The sequence below is a fragment of the Poecilia reticulata genome, linkage group LG10 (genome assembly GCF_000633615.1).
Source record: "Poecilia reticulata strain Guanapo linkage group LG10, Guppy_female_1.0+MT, whole genome shotgun sequence".
NCBI classification, from domain to species: domain Eukaryota; kingdom Metazoa; phylum Chordata; class Actinopteri; order Cyprinodontiformes; family Poeciliidae; genus Poecilia; species Poecilia reticulata.
Genome location: NC_024340.1, coordinates 27,954,971 through 27,977,877, shown reverse-complemented (window position 1 = coordinate 27,977,877; position 22,907 = coordinate 27,954,971). Strand labels below are relative to the sequence as shown.

General features: G+C 40.1%; 1 protein-coding gene across 2 annotated transcripts in view; it reads left to right on the top strand.

The window, feature by feature from the left end:
• Nucleotides 1-16,010, top strand: part of fat4 (FAT atypical cadherin 4) — a 128,478-nt gene extending 112,468 nt beyond the window's left edge. For both annotated transcript variants that reach the window (XM_008421151.2, XM_008421150.2), the window contains 6 exons: nt 3,527-3,612; nt 4,677-4,856; nt 5,308-5,432; nt 6,862-7,079; nt 10,743-11,004; nt 12,952-16,010. In XM_008421151.2, coding sequence (XP_008419373.1) covers nt 3,527-3,612; nt 4,677-4,856; nt 5,308-5,432; nt 6,862-7,079; nt 10,743-11,004; nt 12,952-14,864 — 2,784 coding nt within the window. In that variant the 3' untranslated portion in view covers nt 14,865-16,010. The remainder of the gene's footprint in view (nt 1-3,526; nt 3,613-4,676; nt 4,857-5,307; nt 5,433-6,861; nt 7,080-10,742; nt 11,005-12,951) is intronic.
• The last annotated feature ends 6,897 nt before the right edge of the window (nt 16,011-22,907 follow it).

Sequence of the window (22,907 nt, the reverse complement as noted above, 5' to 3'; positions counted from 1 at the left end):
AAATGGAGGTGTTTGTGCTGTTGAAGAGTGAGTGAGAAATGTCAGGACTGTAACGTCGGTCCCTCAGGCACTGTAAAGTGATGCTGATGGCCATGTTTGCAGAAGCTGATGCGGGTCATTTCTGTGGTCGGGCGTCAGGTCAGTTTCCAGTTCCTGTTGCTGAGTTATGATGTCAAAAACAGACAGAAACCACAGACTTCCCTTTGAAGTTTCAGAGTGAGCAGACAGAGCTCAGAGGTCATAAACGGTGTTGAAATCAAGACTATACGCAACGCATCACGACTGTATGCAGAACTGTTTTCAAATTCTCCTCAAATCATATAGATTTGTTTAAATTTAATTTTAAATGATGCAATTTTACTTCTTGCATTGAGAATAACTTAAAGTCAAGGTGAAGCTGGGTGATTCGTCCACCATGGAGAAATGTCTTACAATAATTTTAGAATGTGGTTCTCAACTTCAAAAACAAAATATTAACATTCCTGGCTGTCCATTAACGCATCACAACTTCTTTGCTGTAAATAGGAAAAAATGTTAAGTCTTAGCTAGATTTTCCTCAAAATGATCAGATTTGTCCGTTAATTGTAATCTAAGTCATTATTCTAAAAACCCAAAGTGTCTTTATAATGAACCCCAGTTTAACTATGTAATGAAAGCCTTTGGAAAAAGTAGAAAGCTAACAAGTAAAGTATGGATGAAATTACAAATGCGAAAACACTGACTGATTACTGGACAGTAGAGAGAACAGAAACAAGTTGATATAAGCAAGAACAGTTTGTTTTCAATTCAAGAAAACTTAAAATGTGTTTTAAGGCAGATTGAAAATGAAGTGTGACAGTTTGGTTTTGGAAACTGTCAAAAAGTATGAACAAGAAGCTTTTGATTAAGTGAAATATTTGTCCTAATAACAGGCGCAAAGCAGATGTAGAACAGCAAAGGCAGTGCAAAACTGTGGTCGCTTTGTTAAATTTGGCAGAAAAAAATAATAAAACTTTGTCAGCAGTTTTAAATCAGTGTCAGCAGAGCACAAAAAGCAGGCTTCATATTGTTATCTTGCATTTGCTCCTAATTTCAAATCTTCATTTTATTATTTTGAAGAAAAAGCATGCATGAATGTTCTTTTACTTCTCTACAGACTTTCACTGTGTCCATGTGTGTGTTTGATTGAACAGAGATTTTGTGTGTGTGCGTGTGTGTATGTGTGTTTGCCCTGCGGGGATGATTTGTGTCAGAGATCCGGGCCGGTGCGGTCCGTGTTTACTTAAACTCCAGGAGAGGTGGAGCGTGATTGCTCCGGTTTTTCAACACTTTCACACACTTTTCCGGACAGTTTCCTCACCGGCACATTTCGTTTCTTCCTCCTGGGCTCACTCCCTACATCAGAACGCAGAAACAACAACACACATCTGGGCGAATGCTTTACTGGCATTGACAGGAAAACAGGAAACTGTAGGGAAACAGAAAAATGTTTGGCATTTCTGTGCCACTCTTATCACATATATGAATCGAATAATAAAATGTTTTTGTCGGTCTATGTGCATTGTGAGGGACTGAGGTCATACTTGGTTAATAAAACCTGAAGTTAATCTATTGAAATTAGCAGTCGGAAACACAGACATCTAAGCGTTATGGAATAATTTTGTCCTTGGATTTTATTGTGACTATTGAGAATCCCTCCAAATTAATGAATTTGGGTGTTTCAATCACCTCCACATCCACAGGTGAATAGGGGTTGTGTGATGTTGTACATTAATATTCCAATGAGAGATAATAACACATCAGAGTAAACCAAATGGACTACGTTTGTGGAAAATGTTTGATATCACCTTTGCTCCAACAATCTGCCTTTAGATGAGTGGAGGAAGACGGATTGATGGAGAACAACCTCTGATCGGTTGTTTTATCGTCCAGCCATCCATGCTTGAGATCAGGTCAAACCAGGTTTGAAAGGTAGTAAGGGATCCTCTTTAAGTGGTTCTGGGTTCCTTTATTAGTTGTGCATCTGTATGCAAAAATTTTTTGTAAAAGTATTTCAGGTTAAGCCAAATTCATGCCTAATCTGTGGTTGTTTTAAGGCAAATTTGAAGAAACATTTACATGTTTCTTAAGAAGAAGAGTTGATATTGCTCTGAGATTTTTCTCCCTACAGCAGTTCTGCTTCTCATCTGCCTACCAAACTAAAATAAACCGCTTCTGTCTGCAATCAGATGGTGTATTTTTATAACATAGAGCTCAGAAGTAATTTTGGATCTTCTCACCTAACTTTTTACAAGACGTAAAATAATCACTTTGTCGAAAAATGTTAACAGCTGTTTAAGTAACACGAATTTTGTTTGTTCAGTGAATCATTTTTAAAAGTTAATCACAATAAAGAGTGGAATAAATCTGCTTATTCTTGTACTGAATATTTTGATTGGCCTGTGAAAATAAGGAAGGTAATTGGGCACAGAGGACCTGTTACATCTAATCAGTTAACATTGGAGTATGTTCTGCATCTATCCTGTTAGCGGCACCTTATCAATCCTGTGGAGGTTAGCAGGGGGTCCTGGACCCCCATCCCAGATGCCTCTGGGTGAGAGGAGAGCTACTCCCTGAACAGCCAATTTGTCAATCAGTGGACAAAAAAAAGAAAAGAGGGACGACCAGGCATGCTCAGGCTAACTTCTACGGCCAATTTAAAAACTCCAATTAATCTTAACATGCATGCTGTTGAACTGCAGGGAGAAATCTAGCTGCTTGAGAACATACAAACCAAAGTTGCATGTTATTGAACTATTCTGTACAAGCGTGTTTTATTGTATTTCCCACCAATTTATTGCAACATTGCGCTTATACAGCTTCCCCTGAACAGATTTGCTCGTTTTCAGTTGAATTGTTTGGATAAATACACATCAAAATAGGGAAAGATTTTAAATTGTCATGGTCCCACTTTTTTTCCTACACAAAAGCCTGTATTTTTATCTAAAGATCATAAATTGAAAGGAGCTTAATACAAAAAGTATCTTTATGTTGAAGTAAAAAGCTAAATCCAGTTCAGGATCGTTTGCAGGACGTAAAAACTGATGTTCACAGATGCTTTATATCTGGTCTGACTGAGCTTGAGCTGTTTTATAATAAATAATGGACAACAATTTCAAAACTGACAGATACCTTTAGCTCTTACAACTGTAATTGCAGCTAAAAATATTGTCTCTACAAAGCATTGATACAGGGGGGAAGATTACAAATTCATGCCGTATTTTATAAGATTCTCCCTTTACAAGTTTGGCTTTTTTTCCCCCTTTTACAGAAAAACCATAAAAATCATGCTGAAGCTTGTGTTTTGGGGGACAAAATGTGAGAAACAGAGGAATAAATACTTTTACAAGACTTTTATTGGGTGGATTGGCTCTCCCAGTGAACACTTAGTGAAGCTGGGAGAATTAAAGCTGTGTGTCAGGAATAGTTTGGTAGGAATATTTAGGTTCATCCCTGGTCATAATTCTTTCAATGTTTTAGCTTCTTTTTGTTTCTTGTCATCCTACAGGCAGCATCGCTTACTGTGGATCTGTGCGGTGAGGATCAGGAACCAGGATATTGTGCCGTTAGCAACGTGGCTGTACACACTGACTGGTATGGGAACCACACACACACACACACACACACGCGCGCGCACRCACACRCACACGCACACGCACACACACATATGCATACAGCAGCTGATTCTTTAACTGATCCAAATGTAAATAAGAAAATGTTGCTCATAATTTATGTACTGTGGCAAAAATATGTTGTGTTTTTTAAAGCTGTTGTTGGTTCTTTTCTGTGCTCCAACAGTCAAACAATCTTAAGATTTTATTTGTTGTCTTTAGCAGTAGTTTGCCTGGCTTTTTATTTGTAGAACCATTTTATGACTTAAAACAAATTTGTGGTGTTCCACAGTTAAACAGAGACAACACTATGGTAACACCTTACCAAACAGAAAAACTGCTATATCAATTAATGTAGAGCTAAATACAAGTAGATTGATCTTCCTTCTTATTATATTTCCCTAGTGGGGTCTTAAATTGTGGTCTGGTTCTGGTCTGCTCTGCATCCCCAGAACCAGAACCAAACATGGAGAAGCAGCATTCAGCTTTTATGCACCACAAGTCTGGAACAAACTTTTGGAAAACTGAAAAACAGCCAAAACACTGCGTTCCATTAAACCTAAACTAAAATCCCACCTGGTTAGAATTGCTTTAGTACCGTAATAAATTAAACACTAACCAAAATGTTTTATGTGTAGTGACAGCACCTGGAAAAATGTAAAGTTTCAGTTGTTGATTTTTGTGTTTAAATTGGTGCTTGGAGAATTAATTTTTGAAAGTGCATATCTGCCCGTTTCCAGAAGATTCCCCAGGTGAGATACGTTGTTACTGTCAATTTGCACTCATGAGCTCTGTCACAAAAAACTCTCTGGAAATATGAAATTGCTGCAAGATGAAAGGTTTTTGGCTTTTCTGTGATTTCTGAGCCACATTTTTGAGACTGCATGTTTTTGTGTTTGTGTGGAAGTGAGCATAAAAGAGGAGTTATTAACATATTATTTTAAACTTGCTGACTCAAAGCATCTTTTTATGAAAGTGTGTGCGCATGTGAAAACCTTCACTTGAATGCATCTGAGTGTGAGCATGTTTGTGTGCCTGTATTTGCAGGATTTTGGACGTGCAGCCCAACCGGCTCTCGGTCGGCGGCGTCAGGTCGATAGAACCCGTCCTTCATCGCCGTGGTCAGATCGCCACCCACGACTTTGTCGGCTGCATCATGGAGCTCGCCGTCAATGGCCGCCCTCTGGAGCCCAGTCAGGCCCTGGCATCGCATGGCATCCTTGACAGGTCCGCAACACAAACCCTCCGGCCCCCACATGTCTTCACTGCCTGCATTTTTCTATCTTTTCCCCTCTTTTCTCATCCCAACTATCTTCTCTAACCTTCTCGGCTCCCGCTGTGGGACATCTGTTCACACTTTCAAATCCTCCCGAGAGTTTTTAAAAGATGTTTTTTTAAACCACAAATGGTAGACCTTTGACGAAGGAAAGGCAGTTGCTGAATATTTTCTCTTCTATCTCAGCAGTGAATGGTGAGGCAAAGGCAGATCTTTTAATATGCTAATCCTCTGGGGTTCTATAATGGTTTTTGTACGGCCGCTTCGGGAGACAAATCAAAGCTCATCTGCTCCTGTTTTTGGAGTTTCTTTTCCAGCAGACCCCCAGGCTTCTTACTGTGAGGCTGAGTTGTCAAAGTGCCCGTCTGATTGTGGGGATTTTGTGTGGCTGTGTGTCTATAGATGCCCAAGACTGGAAGGAGCCTGCACCGCCAGCCCGTGCAGACATGGGGGCACCTGTTTGGACCACTGGTCTTGGCAGCAGTGTCAGTGTGTGGATGGTTTTACAGGAAAATTCTGTGAAAAGTGTAAGTATCTGTCCTTTGAAATGTAATTTTCTCAATTCTATATGATCGGTCCTCCATGATTCATGAAAATGCCCACCAATAAAACTGCCTGCGTTTCCTGCATAAATCCGTAAAGTCAAAATTGGTGAAGTACCAGTACACATCAGTTCTGTGAATTACATATTCTTACTGGAAACAAATAGTAGCATTACTGAGAAAACTGGAAACTATTGTGCGTTTGCCATCAGGTTCAATTTGGTGGGAAATCTGCTGGTTCACTTTACAGCGTGCAAAAACAGAACCATGTTTTTCTAATCCAAGCGCAGTCATGTGCAAAAAAAAATGCTGTAGAGGAGATCTAGAGTCTGCAATGACAGATTAGGAGAAAAATTATACCACTAATCAGAACCAGAACAGTTCCTCCTCGGGTCATCGTAGAATGAGAAGCCACTCACTGAGGCCTTTTTTGGCCTCATGGAGGTTTTATTAGTGTAAAACATGAAGCACTTTTTATGCTGTAGCCCCATTTAGGGAAGAAAGACTTCCAGCCCTCTCTACCCTCATCAACAACTTGAGAAAACCCTCAAAACCAGGATATTCTCTGACATTGTAAGCCAGAAATCTTAATGAAAAACACTTTGAAGTTTAGTAAGACTATAAAATCAAACATTTGCAACAAAAAATTGGAGAAATACTCTAAGATTGACGTAAATTTACAAGACACACATCTAGACATTTTCCTTTTTAGTTCTATTCTGACATATTCTGACATAGTGTGGCCCTGGCTGTGTGCTTATGGTTGTCAGTCTCCTCCAAACATCACAGTGAGAACTGAACCACAGTTTTGTTGTTTTAAATGACAAAAAAGGTCATTAGGTCAAAAGAAAACGTTTTGGATGACAACTGATTGCACTGTACATTTCAATCCTTGTCATATACAGACATGTAGTTTTGATTTCACAGATTTTGAGCTGCACATACTGACCGTACGATCGCTTCAAGGCTTATGTTGTGTTTGTTAAACTCATATTTGGATGAAGTACAGGTATTAGAGTGCTTTGGGACATGAAATCATATCATGCACTTTACGGTTTAAAAAGTTAGTAAACACATACATTTGTATTGCATTAGGTTTTGGGGATTCCATTCACATTTCAGGCATTTTGGTACGGTTCTTTCTGTAAGCCCCGGTTCCTGAGAGTGTGTATGTGAGGATTTAATGTGCTACTCAAAGACAAATCGGCTGTTCTGGGGATTCCCTCGCATAATACAAGGATATTTTTAATGGCTGGTGAGAGTATGGGGACAAATATGTGGCCGTGGCTGAGGAATTGGGAAAATAATTCGATACTCGCAGCCCGCCGAGAGCAAAGAGGAAATTTTCACTTGGCATATGAAACATCTGTAACGTCAGCAGGGACTCTGAGTAATTAATGTCTTTTTCCTACAGACATGACAGCAGACACTGCCCTGTCTCTGGATGGCACCGGCCGCCTCGACTACGCCCTGAAGCAGGGACCCAAACGTGACGTCCTGCTCAGGCGGTCGCTCCAGGGCGTGGCGTCCGACCGGATCAGCCCGAGCAGCCTGGAAGTGAAGTTTCGGACACGGAGCAAGACTGGCACTCTGTTGCACATTCAGGAAAGCAGCAACTACACCACTGTTAAGGTAAGGAAATAAGCAACAAAATGGTCTGTTTTTCATCAGCCTATATGTCCTCTTGTACTTCTCAACTCTGCTGTTACACCTCTAAGTTCAGGTTTTCACCCAGTTGAGGCAATGAATGGTGGAGATCTCAGAGCATACCTCCAGATAAAAGTTTGCGTGATTCACCAGTATGTTCATCCCCGCACCTCATCAAAAAAGTGATCTCACACTCAATAACCTTGCAGTACAAGGCAGAGATAAAAGCACATTTTTACCAGTAAAATCCCAGTTCTGGCTCCTACGAATTGACGTTGCAGCCTGTGTGTTCCAACGATGAGCTAAAGGTTTTAAATCCTGAACCGGCAGTCATTTTTTTGTTACGACCGGGCTTGTGGGATGCAGCATTAAACGGAAAGCGATCACAGACTGTAGAAAAATACTGGGTTTATTGAGCTGGGAAAGTACTGAAAGGTAAAGTCTTGGAGATGCTATGCCAAACCAAGCACAGCAAGCCGTAAAGCTCACATGTATCCTCATCAATTCAGCCAGTGAAGACAGTTCATCAGCCAAGAACTATGACAAAAAGCATAACACCTTTGATACTTGGGTCTGACATCCGTTGGTTATTTATCTGTGGGATAGATGTACAGCAAAAGCTGCACAGTTACACCTTTCTGGAAATACTTTTTTTATTTAAAATGTGCCCAGTGGCCACACAGAAAACTGTGAAAGTTGCTGGGTGCAGCATTTTTCTGCTAAGAGTATAAACATGCTGACTTTGTTCACTAAATTTGAGAGAAAAAAAATATGGCACTAGGGTTTGGGGGGGAGTATAAGGCCTCCAAGGCACAAAATTAAAGTTCCACTAAAGTTGCACTATTATCAGAGTGAATTACAAAGTAAGTACACAACAGATTTCACGCTGTCATTTTTTAATAAACCAAAGCAAAAATGAACCATACCTTTCTGCTTCCATAGCATTGGCTAAAAACTACATTGTTCAAATCAAATACACTTGAATAAGTGATCATCACTGTCGTCACCTTTCCAAAGGCAGCAGGTTTAGCAGTTTGGAGCATTCAGATCTGTGTCAGTACAATCCCTCTCTGAAAAGACATCAGCAGTAACCTTAAAGATGATCACTCCTCATGACCCGACAAGGACAAGCCTGTGTAGGCAATGGATAGCTAGATGGATGGACAAAAACTGAATAAATATCACTTGTTTGGAAGTTTTACCAAGAGAATATGGCAGAGAGGTTTGCATTTGAAAAGTTGCATTTCAAAGAACTCCAAGACTTCTGGAACGATGTTCATTAGATGGATGAAACCAAGTTGGAGATGGTTTGTTTGAGGAAAAACAGAACAGAATGCCTCATTTTAACTATTAAGGCAGGTCCTGGTACCAGGACCATGGAGTCAACTACAAACTCCTCTGTACACCAAAATATCAGTTTTAAAGATAAAGCTTTGCCTCAACTGGGGCATCAACAGGACAATAGTTCCAACCACAGCAACAAATCTACAGCGAAAACGCTAAAAAAGAAAATAAAGTGGTGCAGTGAGTAGGAAGGTTGTTGGTCTGACTGGGCAGCTCTTTTATGGGTTATTGCTTTCCTGAAAAAAAAAAAACAAACATTAAAACTAAGGAAGTATTAAAGAAACAAACACTGTAAGGGTTTTATTTCAAACTAAAATTTTGTTGAGATTGTTTACCATCAAGGTCCTGCAGAAAGTGCAAAGGACTTCCAGATTCTAAAAGAATGTGGCCGTCTAGACTTACTAGGAAAAATGTTTGCCACTGTGTTAAGATATTTATGTTAAGAGGCTGGTTGTTTCTAACCAGAAATGTATTCAAACACCAGCAGACATCAGCACAGACTGAGCGTAGGAACAGTCCACCAGTCTTTCTCAGCCCTCTCCTCTTCTCCTCCGTTCCTCTCTGACTGATCCTGGGCAGCTGCCCAAAGAGGCCCGAACGTTCATTCAACGCCTTCAATTTTCCTTTCAGACATCTCAGGCCAATCGACCACTTCCCAGTGCAACATGAGGCTTTCTCAGCTCTGATTTGGTCTTCCGGCTCAGACTGGCTTCTGGTGCTCATCAAATCTCAGCTTTCTAAAGTATTAAAACAACTACGAAACAAAAAAAAACAAAAAAACTTGGTGTGGGAATGCATACTGTGCAGGTATATATGTTAAGAGAACTACATAAACAGTGATGTGAACCAAACAAGATGTTTAATAGATAAGTCTCATGATCGGTTTTCCAGCTTCAGAGCGCTCTGTATTCTTTGGCTTGGTGTGCTTTTCCCATTTTAAATCAATTCTTCCGGAAGCTACTTATCATGGCTGACTTTTGGGTTCTTTGTAAAGGGAGAAGAACAAGATTACTTTTCCATCGAAGTGAGGAGAACACGAGATTACCATTCGCAGAGAAAGCCACAAACTCGTAGCCGATGCCAAAAGGAGGTTTATTAATTTTGCTTAAAGACACATTGTGTGCTTTTTTTCCCTCAAGTCAGAGAATGTAGCATTGCACTCCCTGTGAATCCATTTGTTTGCAGTTCTTTTGATCGTCCCATAGGTAAAAGGCATGAGCAAAAAGCACGCAAGTCGTGAGAACATGAAAGAGTGCAGCGTGTCCTGGCAAGAGAAAGATTTATGAGCGTCCAGCTGCATTTTTGTTTCTGGTCTCTGACCTCAGCATCCCATTCTGAGAGCGGTTTGGTACAGACTCAGGAAAGACTTCCTCCCATCAGTCCTGATGAATGTTGGCATGACAACGCATTGCATTAATCTGAGAAGCTGCCATTTTGATGCTGTTGTTTATGTAGCTGCCTCTCTCTAAATTTTATCTGACAGTGAAAAAAATGTGGGAGTAAGCATTTTGTTGACTATCTTGTTCTGTGTCATCTTTGGTATTTTTAAATGTTTATATTCACATGGTGATAAAACTGTCATTTAGTTTATTTCCTGTACAGTAACAAGAGCAAATACAACTTTAAAATAAATAAGCCTTTTGTTGGCATAGTCAGATGTTAAAAAAGTTTAAGAAATACAACCTTGAGGGGAAGAGATATTTACTAAAGCTTAACAATATACATGAGGACCTTTTTTTATAATTCTTGGAGAAGTTTTCTGATCTTTTGAGAACACCACAAATCTGCCTTTTATGTTCTCTTATCTTTCTCATTTTGAAAAGTTGCTAGGAAAATAAATAATTATCTGAATGAATCAGGAAGAAAACCTAACCTTTTAAAAATGTAAAACAAATTCAATAAATGAATGTATTAAAACATCTTCATTTATGTTTTACTGTGTTATTTAGTTTTTGTTATGCCAAAATTGAAAAAAAAAAGATTTTATTCTCAGATATTTTTTTACAACATAAAGAAAAAGTACAATATTATGTACAATAAGTTCATGAATACTTCATGTAAATCTAGTGAATGTTTGAGATGAGTTCTTCATTTTTCCAAAATTCAAATTTATAATATTAACCCCTAAATATTACATTAAAAAGATAAAACTGTCTTCCATCTTCTGCCATTGTTTTAAAGTTATACAATGTTAATGAGCTGAAAGGAACCTGAAACTTTCCCTTTAGCTAACTAACAATTAATTTTAAAAAGTGTACAATCAAGAACCACATAACCAAACTGTATTTCTGTTCTCTTGCTCAGTTGAGGAATGGAAACATCAACTACATCTCGGATGCTGGTGTTGGTGGGAAGGTGGAGAGGACTCTGGGAGACGCTGTACTGTCGGACGGCCAGTGGCACATCCTGCGGATGTTTAAAAACGGCTCGTCCACTGTCCTCCAGGTGGACGGTGGGCTCCCCAGACCCATCCAACATGCCACCCAAGACTTCGGCGGTCTCAGTGTTCTGACCTTCTCATTAGGTGGGATCCCACCTGGACCCGCTCAGCAGAAAACTGGAGCAGGTAAAAACGTTCTTCTGTTAGTTTTTCCCCTGATCATTTATAGTTTTGTGTTACTTCAAGTTTCGTCAATGATGGTCCCAAGTCATGTTTTATTGAACCAAACTTTAATCTGTCAAACTATCCATACAGTAAATAAGAGTTTTCCCACCAGGTTGATATGACCTACTTTCACCCGATCATCAAAATGCTGATGTCAGCCACTCACTAGCAAAATCAAAAAGACTTTCAAACTCAAAACAAGAGTTTGAAAGTCTGCCTAATGATGCATAAAAGCTTCTTCCTCAGCAATGAAGGTGTTGCTTTGACTTCTTGTGAAGGAGATGAACCAAAAAAGGGAGTCTCATAACTAAATTGTCCAAATTTCAAACATGAAACTGCCTTCAAAAGGATTTACTCTGAACAGCAGTGACTATCAAGTCAGTTGTAATACATCTGGGTCTTTGAAACAAGCAGCAGAAGTGAAGGACTTTTTAATAAAAAAAAGAAGCAAGATAATGTGTTTTGGTTAGTAAATTGGAATAATTTCTAGGCTCTTCTCCAGTTTTTTTTTTTTCAAAAATGACCCTTAGATGATGTGTCAGGGAAGATAAATACACATATAAAACATTTGAATACCCCTTCTAATTAGCATCGTTTGTTAAACTAAAAGGAATTTTTGAATTGGATGGATACATTGATCTAGGAAAAGATAAATTAATAGAAATGTGCCAATGCTGAAGATACTCCCAAAACAACTGTAGCTCATGTTTTCTTCAACAAAGTTGATCATCTCATCAGAATCAAGAACCATACAAACAAATTCCCAAGCTTCTTACATTTGTACACAAATATACTGGCCATATATCTGAAAATCTTGATTTCTTTTTAAAATACAGTCTTCATGTTATGGAAAACTATAGGTTTATAAAAACATTTGCATCTATTCCTGTTATTCTGCAAGACTAAACTTTAGTCACTTAAGGGCAAAGGTATAAAAATACAAGGCAAACCAGCCTGTGGCAGTTGTATCAAAAACTGAGCTACTATCTTGCAAAACTTTGACAAAGTGAAGTTTTTACCAATTACACAGACCAGAACTAACATTAGTTTAACTTTACTTCATTTTGGAAAATGTTGACTTTTCATGCTAAACTTCTTCCCAGTTCAGCTTTTCTTTGCTGGGTTTTTAAATCCCAGATCAGATGTCCTTGAGTATAAGTTTGGAAAAGGTGAAGCAGAGGGTTTCCAGGAGGAGGTAATGCAACACAGTAAATTTTAGGATTTTAAGGGGAGGGAAAAACAAGGCTTACACTATGTACTAATATGGTAAAAATTAGCCATTTGAATGATTTGTTGAGGTCTTTTACAAAGGGACCGTTTCAAAACAAACACACTCTCAGCACGCAGACCTGTGGCAGGCTGCCTGTTAACCAGCCTTTACCTCAGTGTGTGTCTGAACATTTGGGTTCTATTGTGCACTCGCTGCTCCTAAGCTAATGAAAAGACACAAATGGATTTAATCTGCACTGGGATAAATTCAATAAAAACCTGTTTACATCTGTGAGGCAGCGCTGTTAGGCAACAGGCTGAATTAGACACAGAGACATTCATCCAACCCAGATGCATGTCTTGAAGCCATAATGGCCCCGACGATGGATTCTCTGTTAGAAAACATTTCATGTCTTCCTTCAAATTGGCCAGTGATGGATGTGGCCCGATTTTTAAAATATGTTTTTTTTTGTTTTTTTGTTACAGTAGAAGCTTTCCATGAGAAATTACCAGTTTCATTGTTTTTGTCCTAAGCTTGAACTTATTACCCATCCAAACAAAATTCCTTTACCTCTGATTCCTGCTGTTTATTAGGAACTGATCCAGGCCCAATGATTCTTCCTTATACCTCCGTTGTGTACCTGCTGCCGGCTGTTCTTGTTAACTGATCCGGTTTGTTTTTCCCATATTTTTCTGCAGGTTTTGACGGCTGCCTGGCATACGTAAAGTACAACAGGGAGAACCTGCCATTTACTGGAGAGCACAGCCTTGTGGCGTTAACCAAGACCAGTTCATCTGTGAAGATCGGCTGCAGAGGACCCAACTTGTGCGAGAGCAACCCGTGTATAGACGGCTTGATGTGCGTCAACCAGTGGTACACTTATCAATGTGTCCCGCCCGGCGACTGTGCCTCTAATCCCTGCCAGAACCACGGCAGCTGCATCCCAGATCCCCACACCGGGTTCACCTGTATCTGCTCCGAATTCTACACTGGCAAGACTTGCGAAACTCTGGTGGCCTGTCTGGGCGTCCAGTGCCCTCAAGGTACCGTCTGCACCACAGCCGACAATGGTGGCTTTGTCTGCAGTCCCAGTCCTACAGTACAAGCCATGGTTCTACCCATCTGGGCTGTGCCGGCTATTGTCGGCAGCTGTGCTACCGTCCTTGCCTTGGTGGTGCTCAGCCTGATCCTGTGCAACCACTGCAAAGACCGCAACAAGACCAAAGTGCCAAAGGAACCTAAGGAGAAGAAACCTAATGAGAAGAAAAAGAAGAAGAAAAAGAAGAAGGGTAGTGAGAATGTCGCTTTCGATGATCCAGACAACATCCCACCGTATGGAGATGACATGACAGTACGAAAGCAACCAGAAGGGAACCCTAAGCCAGACATTATTGAGAGGGAGAACCCATACTTGATATATGATGAAACAGACATTCCCCACAACAATGAGACTGTTCCCAGTGCTCCTTGTGCGCCTTGTAATGGGCCAGAGGCAGATATTGAACATTATGACATTGACAATGCCAGCAGTATTGCGCCGTCAGATGCAGACATCATCCAACACTACAAGCAGTTCCGCAGCCACACTCCCAAGTTTTCAATCCAGAGACACAGCCCGCTGGGCTTTGCCAGACAGTCGCCGTTACCACTAGGTGCAACAAGCTACACTTATCAGCCTCAGTACACGCAAGCCCTGAGGTCCACTCCACTCAGCCACTCCCACTCTGCCTGTCCTACCCCCAATCCGCTTTCCAGACATTCCCCAGCTCCGTTCACCAAACCTTCTTCGTTCTACCGCAACACTCCCACCAGAGACCTCAACCTGGCTCGCCGTGAAGGCAGCCCGCTGGACATGCACAATGACATGTGCCAACCCCCGCCCATGTTCAACTACGCCACCCGGCTGGGGAGGCGCAGCAAAAGTCCACAGACGATGGCCAGCCACGGCCACACCTCCAGGCCGGGTAGCCGGCTGAAGCAGCCAATCGAACAGATCCCTCTAGAGACAGGGCCTCCAGTGGGGCTGTCCATCGAAGAGGTGGAGAGGCTTAACACGCCACGTCCACGCAACCCCAGCATCTGCAGCGCTGACCATGGGCGCTCCAGTTCAGAGGAGGACTGCCGCAGGCCGCTGTCAAGGGTCCGCAACCCAGCTGATGGTATTCCTGCTCCAGAGTCCTCGTCTGAAAGTGACTCACATGACTCCTTCACCTGTTCGGAGATGGAGTACGACAGGGAAAAGCCCGTCTCCTACAGCTCTAGAGTTCCCAAGCTCTCGCAAGTCAACGAGTCAGATGCTGACGACGAGGACTACGGCGGGAGGCTCAAGCAGAGGCGATATTCTAGCCGGCGGGCAGAAGGAGGGCCCGGCATCGCCCAGACACCTTCCACCGAGCAACACTACACACTGCCCCACAAACTGGGCCAGCAAGCTGGTGGCTTCAACTGGGACAATCTTTTGAACTGGGGGCCTGGCTTTGGACATTATGTTGACGTTTTTAAGGACTTAGCTTCACTTCCTGAGAATGCTGCAGCGAAAGACATTGAAATGAACAGCGGGGATGGCTCAGTAACCATTCTTAATGAAGGAGAAGCTGAGCAATATGTATGAGACTATTTATTACAGTGTTGTAGAATTTTGTCAATCTCCATTCTAAAAAAAGAAAGGCTGTATATTTTGTGAGTAAATTGAAGTGTATGATTTTATTGATACTCAACAGAAAAAGACGACTTTTAATGCGGTAAGGCAGAAAACCGAGGAATGATTTCATCGTTGCCACCTTGGAATAGTTTACCAGTCTTTTCTAGGTTGAAACTGTACAAACTGTGCACTCATCTCTCTGAGACCTCATTAAGTGTATCCATGGATACTGGATGGCTTATGGTAGAAAACCCTCACCTTAGTTCAATTTAGGATTTTACATAATCTCAATCAAGCATTTTTGTCCTTTATTACCAATATTTCCCCTCCCGAAATATTCTGTCAAGAGATAAGAAAGTATCTGAACAGGAACTCACAGAAGTTCATGACTACATTTATGAAAGGAGTCTATTTTTAGGGATGCATTATTAATTTTTAAAAAAGAAGCATGTGTGTTTAATCAAAGAGCACCTGACGCAGCCCTTCTGTGTGAAAACAATCACTTTCAATGTTTTTCAAACCCCACCAATGATCCGATCTCTTTTTGCCTTACTCTGGTTCCTCCTCTAAGACTGGCTAAATGTCCCAAGAGTGAAAGGTAATCACGTCTGCTGCCTTACAGACATTTGAGGATTCTGTTTCATTGGCCTGAGGAGATAGTCTTTTCGGGGAAAAAGTGTTTGTTAAGAAGAAATTGCATTAACACTCTCTGACCAGCCAATATTCTCCCTGGCACTTATGAAAATAAAAATGTTGATCCTGTAAACATGACCTGAACTAAAACTTAATGAACTTATGTACATTTTTTCTTATTTTATGAAAAATCACAGTCATTCGTCATGTTGGTGGTGTCCTTGTTCATTATGTTGACATGTATGGTTTCTACATTTTTTTGTACTGTTTATTAACTTAAATTACTTTAGCAGTGTTTTTATGCAAATTTTCATACGCTGAAATGTTATGTTCTTACTTTCAGGGAAAGTAAGATCGATTACTTATTTTTTACATTTGTTACATATGTAACATCAGTATTTTCCACTTTTGATAAAACTATAACATGCTGTATGCTTTGTACCTGTAAAAAGCCAATAACAGAATAAAAAAAAGGTATTTATTTAAAAAGTTTCTCTTTCTTTCTTTCTCAGCAGCTCATTAGGATGCATTTGAGCTCAGAGGGGACAGGGCTTTCTCTGTCATAGGTCCTAAGTTATGGAATGACTTGCCTTTGCAGGTCAGAGAGGCCCCTTCACTGTCCACTTTTAAAGTTCGTCTTAAAACCCATTTATTTTACTTGGCTTTTAACTCCTGTGGGATCTAGTTTTAGAGTGTATGTTTTTGTTTTTAAACTGTAAGAGTTTTTTATTTTTTTATTTTTTTTTATTATGCTGTGTTTTAATGTACAGCACTTTGTATCAGCTGTGGTTGTTTTAAAGTGCTTTATAAATAAAGTTGGTATGGTATGGTATGGTATGGTCTGCAGTTTTAAAAAATAGATAAAAATCATTTGGGAGCTGAGTTATTCTCCATCTGTGCAGGATTTTAAATGATACAGAGTCTTAACAAAACATTTAAGAAAGCATTTCAGGACCCAAATGAAACTGAGCTACGCCGCTCACAGCCAAACTAAATATGGAGCGGACTCCATGACACAGGCCTCCCTATTGCTTTGAGCAATTATTTACATGTGGTTTATTAAACAGAACCCTTATTTTTTTTATCATAGCTCAGTGATTTTGCATGCTTATCTGTTTTATAACATAAAGAGGGGTCCTGAGAGGATAGAGGAGATTGACAGCTCAGATCTGGACAAATGAAATGTTCTGAAGCTGTGAAAGCGGCAACACTTAACATTGCTGAAAGTCTGGGTCAATGGAGGGGGCAAAAAGTCAGAGTTTTTGCTTTTTTGTCCAGATTAAAATGTTCACATCATTAAACTTCAAAATAATGATAATAAAATAAAAAAAACATTGTAAGTTCTGTTTTAAAATATTTCTGTCATTTGTTCAATGACAGAACCATCCACAACCTTACGCTTTGTGTTTGGAAGTAGCAACGCTGGACCGTCTCCCTGCATTCATCCAGCTTCATCCACACTGCATATGCAGTGTGAGAAGGTCGGGTAAGTTTCTCTCATGGTGGTGCTTCAACAGTGATGCCTTCATTAGGAAAAACCAGACTTTGTAGTAAGTTTGATCTTAGTGCGAGCGTACCATTGGGATATTAATCATTTCTCGTTAAGCTGAAACTCAGCCCGATCCCAAAACTTATGCCACAAGTGGAAAATTGCCTCATCCGCAGCTGCATCCAATTTCAATTTGCACCCTGTCCTCTTCCTAACAAAAAAGTAGTTTAGGCTATAAATGTTATATTGTCAGTATTAGCACTTCTCTCCATATTAATAAACAATGACCAACCGCTCTGCTGTCTTTCAGTCCAGCTTCCATGCCCTCCACCATGCAGAGACTGACCCTATCAAAGTGGTTCATGAGGTCCACAGTGAAAAAACCCACAGTGCTGACGTTATGGAGCCTCACTTGACCAATCTGAGTCTTACTTAAAGAACAGGCATTTCTTTGTGTCAACAGGTAAGTTTATACAAGCGTTAACAGTAAAAGAGATTAAATAAGGGGTTCACCATGGCTCCGTCTTGGGGCCCCACCAAAGGAGGGGCACTTAAACTTTCATAGACACATAAAGACCGTTACAAAGTCAGCTTTCTACCGCCTGAAGAACATTTCCAGGCTCAAGTGACATGTCCCAGGAAGATCTATAAAATTCATTAACCCTCATGTTTGGTTGAACTGATTATTGCAACAGTGTCTTCACAGGTTTGCCTAAAAAAAATTAATCAGCCAGCTGCAGCTGACAAAGAACGCTCTGCCACATAACAGAGTAAAGTCCTGCTACAGGTATAGTGTCCATTTTTTGGCAGGAATAGCAGGATGGGGAGCAAAGCAGAATAATTTGGCATTACTCTGCCCCAACAGGGTTTGAACAGAAATTTACATCAGGAATGTGGCAGAAGGAAAAACCCTGAAACCTGCAGGACAGTGGGCACTGGGGACCAGGGTCAAGAGCTCCCTCGTCATCCTCTCTATAGGTGTCGCAGAGGGGCCTCCAGCAACAAAGAGCACATTGTTTGGCACAGTGTGGTAGCATGTAAAACATCAATGAGGACAGAAGGGAATCTGTCTTCCTGATTGTCCTTGAAGCCAGCATGCTGGTGATCCCTTCAGGGGTGTTCTTGCTTTCTTTCCCACAAATGCCACTTTTGGATGTTTTCCAGACGTCTGCTTAACTTTACCAGCTTGTAGAGGAAGTTATGATGTGTTAAAGACTAATTGCAACATATATCTTTAAGAGCAAACATTGCATGTTACATAATGGGACATGGCCCTGAAGAACTTTGAACATGTGTTATTCCTGTCAGCGTAAATGTGGTTTTATTTCACAGAGCTGTGAGCTCTCGGTGTTAAAAATGACTGCTGAGTTCTCATTTTGAAACGTCAGCTGTGATGTGTTTCACAGTGGTGAGAAGCAACTTATTCATCCTGAATTGAAGGTGTGAAAGAAATGAGATTGAGTTTCCCATGATGGAGTGTTGTCTGGCAGTTTTTTTCTCTCTGCTGAGGTTGTCTAAGTCATCAAAACTTGCCTTGTGTTGATGATTTCCAAACTGACTCAAGAGTTTTCTCCGTGCTCATGGAAGGAGGGAGGAATCTTTGTCTTGCAAGATGAGAAAGATTTATTTTTCTGATTTCTAGCATGGCCCTGTAGCTTCATCCAAAGCATTTTCTAGATTAAAAACTATTCTCTTCCCTCTAATTAAGTGTTGGTTGTTTATTGGTAATCTGAGTAATTTCCCCTGTACAGTTGGACCTCAAGGTCTGGGTTACTTCTGCACAAAAAACTACCCTTGTGTTTACAAATGGGGTCCAACCGACCCCACACACGTAAAGCTTGTATCATTTGCCTCCTCGCACGCACAAGGGTTAAAAACACATTTGCAGACAGATATATTGCCTCTCATGGTGCTGGTTTGTGTGTTGCTTATTGTCTATGTTTTTTTCTCAATTTTGTGATTAGAGATGAATTTATTTTTTAAAAGTTTGATATGTTTAACCCTAGTGCGTGCGAGGACTGAGGCAAATGATACAAGTGATGCGGGTGTGGGGTCGGTTGGACCCCTTTTGTAAACACAAGGGTTAAGTGAACAGTGAAGAGAAGAACTCAACTGGTCAGCAACCCAACAAAAAAAAAACAATAATACAGAGCATCCAATATGAATTCAGCTTTAATTGTTTTCAGTTTGCTCACAGTTTTGATCTTTGATTTTATTAGTAGGCATGTTTGGATCTTGAAACATTGGAGACTTAATTATATGACAGAGTCATAGCTAAAGACAATAACATTAAAATAATAAAGGACACGTTGCACCAGTTCTCTTATGTTTAGGATATAAACTTAATCAAAAAGCATTTACCCCTAGGTTTGTGGCTTTCTAAATTGCTGAGTCAGACTTTTTCAATCTGTTTTTTAATCTTTTTTTTTTATTTTTACAGCATTGTTCATGTTGTGACAACCTCATGCATTATAATATGCATCAAAGCATGTTTTAACTCATAGCACATTAGTCTCTGCACTGTCAAAAAGCATGATGCAGAGCACATTATAATTAATGAGAACAGTGAGTGACTTTAACCTTTGAACAACTATTCCAACTTTCGTGCTTCGATGTCACCATTATGTCTCTCTTTGGTGCTGCTTTGTCCTGATCATAAGATGGCATCTCAAAAACGTTTTAATGTGTGCAGGACAGGCGCCTTGGCTTCTGCCACCATTTTCAGATGAATGTTTTAGTTCATAGAAGCTCATAGAAGCTCAAACAAGATGTTTTTGTGACACCTTTGTGTCACTTGTTCTCAGAACCGTGGAGAGTTTTAGTATAAAACAACGTTTACTTATTTTCAGAAAGTATTTTATTGATTAAAACATGTCAGCAGCTTTCAAAACAAGCTAAAGACTAAGGTATCACATCTTTTTGGCCTTTTGTTCCCCATATGCTTCAATAAAACATAAATAGTGACTGTTAACATCCATCCTCTCTCAATGAGTGAAATTTTGTTGTAAATTAGCTTTTTTTTTTTAAGAAAATGTTCCCAGTAAAGCTCTTACGCTGCTCACTGGGCCACATATGGATGGTATTTAAATTAACCAGAAAACGTCACTATCTCAAGTTGTGCTGCAGAGATTCAGTGATCTTCATACATGTACTGAGCAGCTGCTATGACAAAAACACAGGAATTTGCTTGTAAAGGGAGGTGTATGGCCATGTATATCCCTTTGTTTGATAACACACTGTATTTCACCCCCGTCTAAGGGAAAAAACTAAAATGGTGTTAAATAAAAATGCCAATATAATTGCAGGCCGAGAAATAGGATGTTGGAGAAAACAGCATTCTGTTCAGCTTTGAATTACATCTAAAAGAAAATTAATATTTACTGAAATTGCTTGTAAAATATAAAATAAAGCGTGTTTTCAACTTTCTGAATTTTAAGCTGGGCCAGGTTGCTTTTTTGTATAACGTTTTATGAAAAACATTCTAGCCAGTCTGCTCGATATTCAAATAGGAATAAATGCTGTCGTGCATTCAAAGTTTCACATTTATTCAGGCAACCTCTCTCCCTGCAGCTTGTTTTAGTGGTTGCCATGGTGATTCAGGTTGTTGATAGCTTTTGAGTTGGTCTTTTGAACATGCTTAACACATGTATGTCCTGGCACTGAAAACTTAGTTTCCCTGTGAGTTTATTAAATATTCAGTTGCATCCATGTCTGTGCACAGCTTGATGACGTAGTTAGGAGGTAGTTCAGCTGCTAGAGACGGTTTATCCACAACGGTTTCTTGTTTAGGCTGTGGGTCCACAAGGATTAAGACTTTTGGGGGACCAGAAGTGATTATTTTTGAAACCAGTTGCCAGACTGCATCAATTTCAGTGTGTACATACAGATTGCATCTTTTTTGAAACAATGATGTCGTAGCTCCATCTCTCTCTCTATCCTGCACTACACTTCACTCTAACAAACAAAAATGGCGCTGTCCGGTGTTGTTGTAGCGTTTTCGGTGCTGCAACCAAAATGGACACACATTGGCTTTCATCTCTGCGTGGTCGGGGCTTAGATATTTGTTGGAATTTTATCTGAGTTTATATTTTGATTAATTATTTCAGCCCTCCTCATGTGTCTCTACTTCCTCTGGACTCAGTTCCAGTTTTTCCTTGTCCCCTTTATTTATGTTCTCACCTGAGTGAGAAGGATCCTTGCATCAATCCAGCCGTTTTTCTGAGTTGGCTGTAAGTGTTTTTTAAAATGTAATTAAACTATTTTTATCATCACGCCACCAAACCTGCTGTTGTTGCACTTTGGATGTTCCACAACAATCACCAAATCATGATGGTAACATCCAAACATGCAGGACGCTGTTTACGGAGAACTTTAAGCAACTCCTGATGTAGTCCTTTACCAGTTCATGTTTTCATGTTAAGCTAAACAGCAAATTCAACTTTAACGTTTGTGAGGTGTTGCAGTTTCTGCCCCCTCATTAGCAGAATCTGCATATGGCTTTGCTGTGAGATAAACAAAACACAGCTCCATCCTCAGAAGGCTCATGTGGCACATAATTAACCCACTACGAAATTAGCCTAAAGTCCTGAGAGTCTTCTTCAGGTCACAACTGCATCAAAGCTATAAATTTCTCCTTTGATAAGGGTTTTAATTCTGAGTGTTCTGCAGCCAGAGTTTCCTTTAAGCAACATTAAAGCCTCCATGAGGAGCTGAAGCTGTTTGGAAATGAAAGGGAAACATAGATGCATGCGAGTCCGTGGTTGTGTGAGGAAGACGATGGCTGTTCCATCTCTGGAAAAGTTGCACTCAAACGCTGCAAAACTGCGGTTTGACTAGAGCTCAGATGGGTTTGGACTGACCCAGGCTTTGGTTGCCGCAAGCTTGAGAACATTCACAGAGGCGTATGATGGATGTTAAACAGACAGTATTGTCATCTTGAGATCTTTGGCTCAAGTGTCGCCATGAAGAACTGCTCTGGGATGTTCTGCAGAGGCAACACATCTGCTTTAGATCCACTTTACGACGCTCTGCTCGCTCAGCAACTTTCCTTTTCTTTGTTTTGTTTTATAACGCATCGGGTAATGCTGACTTAAGTGCTGGCTTAATCACACATCACTGTCAATCACTATGAACTTTTAAGGAAAAGGATTCTTCAGTTGCTTTTCCGTTCATTTATTTGAGAATGTTGCACCTTGGTTACATGCATCGTCAAACTTCTGGCATATTTCTGACCTTTGTATTTGATCCCTGTTTGACATGAATAGTATAGTTCATTAGTAATAGTCTCTAAACAAAACTAACCACAATCACATCACAGCTCATTGAAGTCAAAACAAAAAAACTTATCAGATATATAAACCCATATACATAATTGTAGCAAAAGATAACAGTGACAGGCACATTCAGTTGGGCAAAACTTACAGGTTTGAAAGATAGGAAAGAAAATATTGCCATTTTTTTTGTGAAAAACTTTGTGTACAACCTGGTAAAGTGTATTTTATTTTCTCAGCTTAAAATAAAACATTATGTTTTTAACCTGAGTGACTATTTTTGTTGAGAATAAATACATTTTAATTTTATAACTTTTTATGATCATTTTTATGTAACCACACTCAGTCTCCAGTGTGAACTTTGTGTTCCTGATGTACACAGAGAGATGAGAAAATTATAATTGGCTCCACCAATGGTGTACTCTGCTGGTGTACTGCCGCAATTCAGCGACATAAAATACAGCAGGTCAGACTGAGGTTGCTTTGAAAAACCTCAGAAGTTTCAGATTTAGGATCACAGATGGAAGTGGACTGAATCTGATTTGTATTGCTCAAATCAGACCCAGGCACACAAAAGGTCAAACAAGTTGGTTTTGGGCCACTTTTACCAGCCAGTTTACA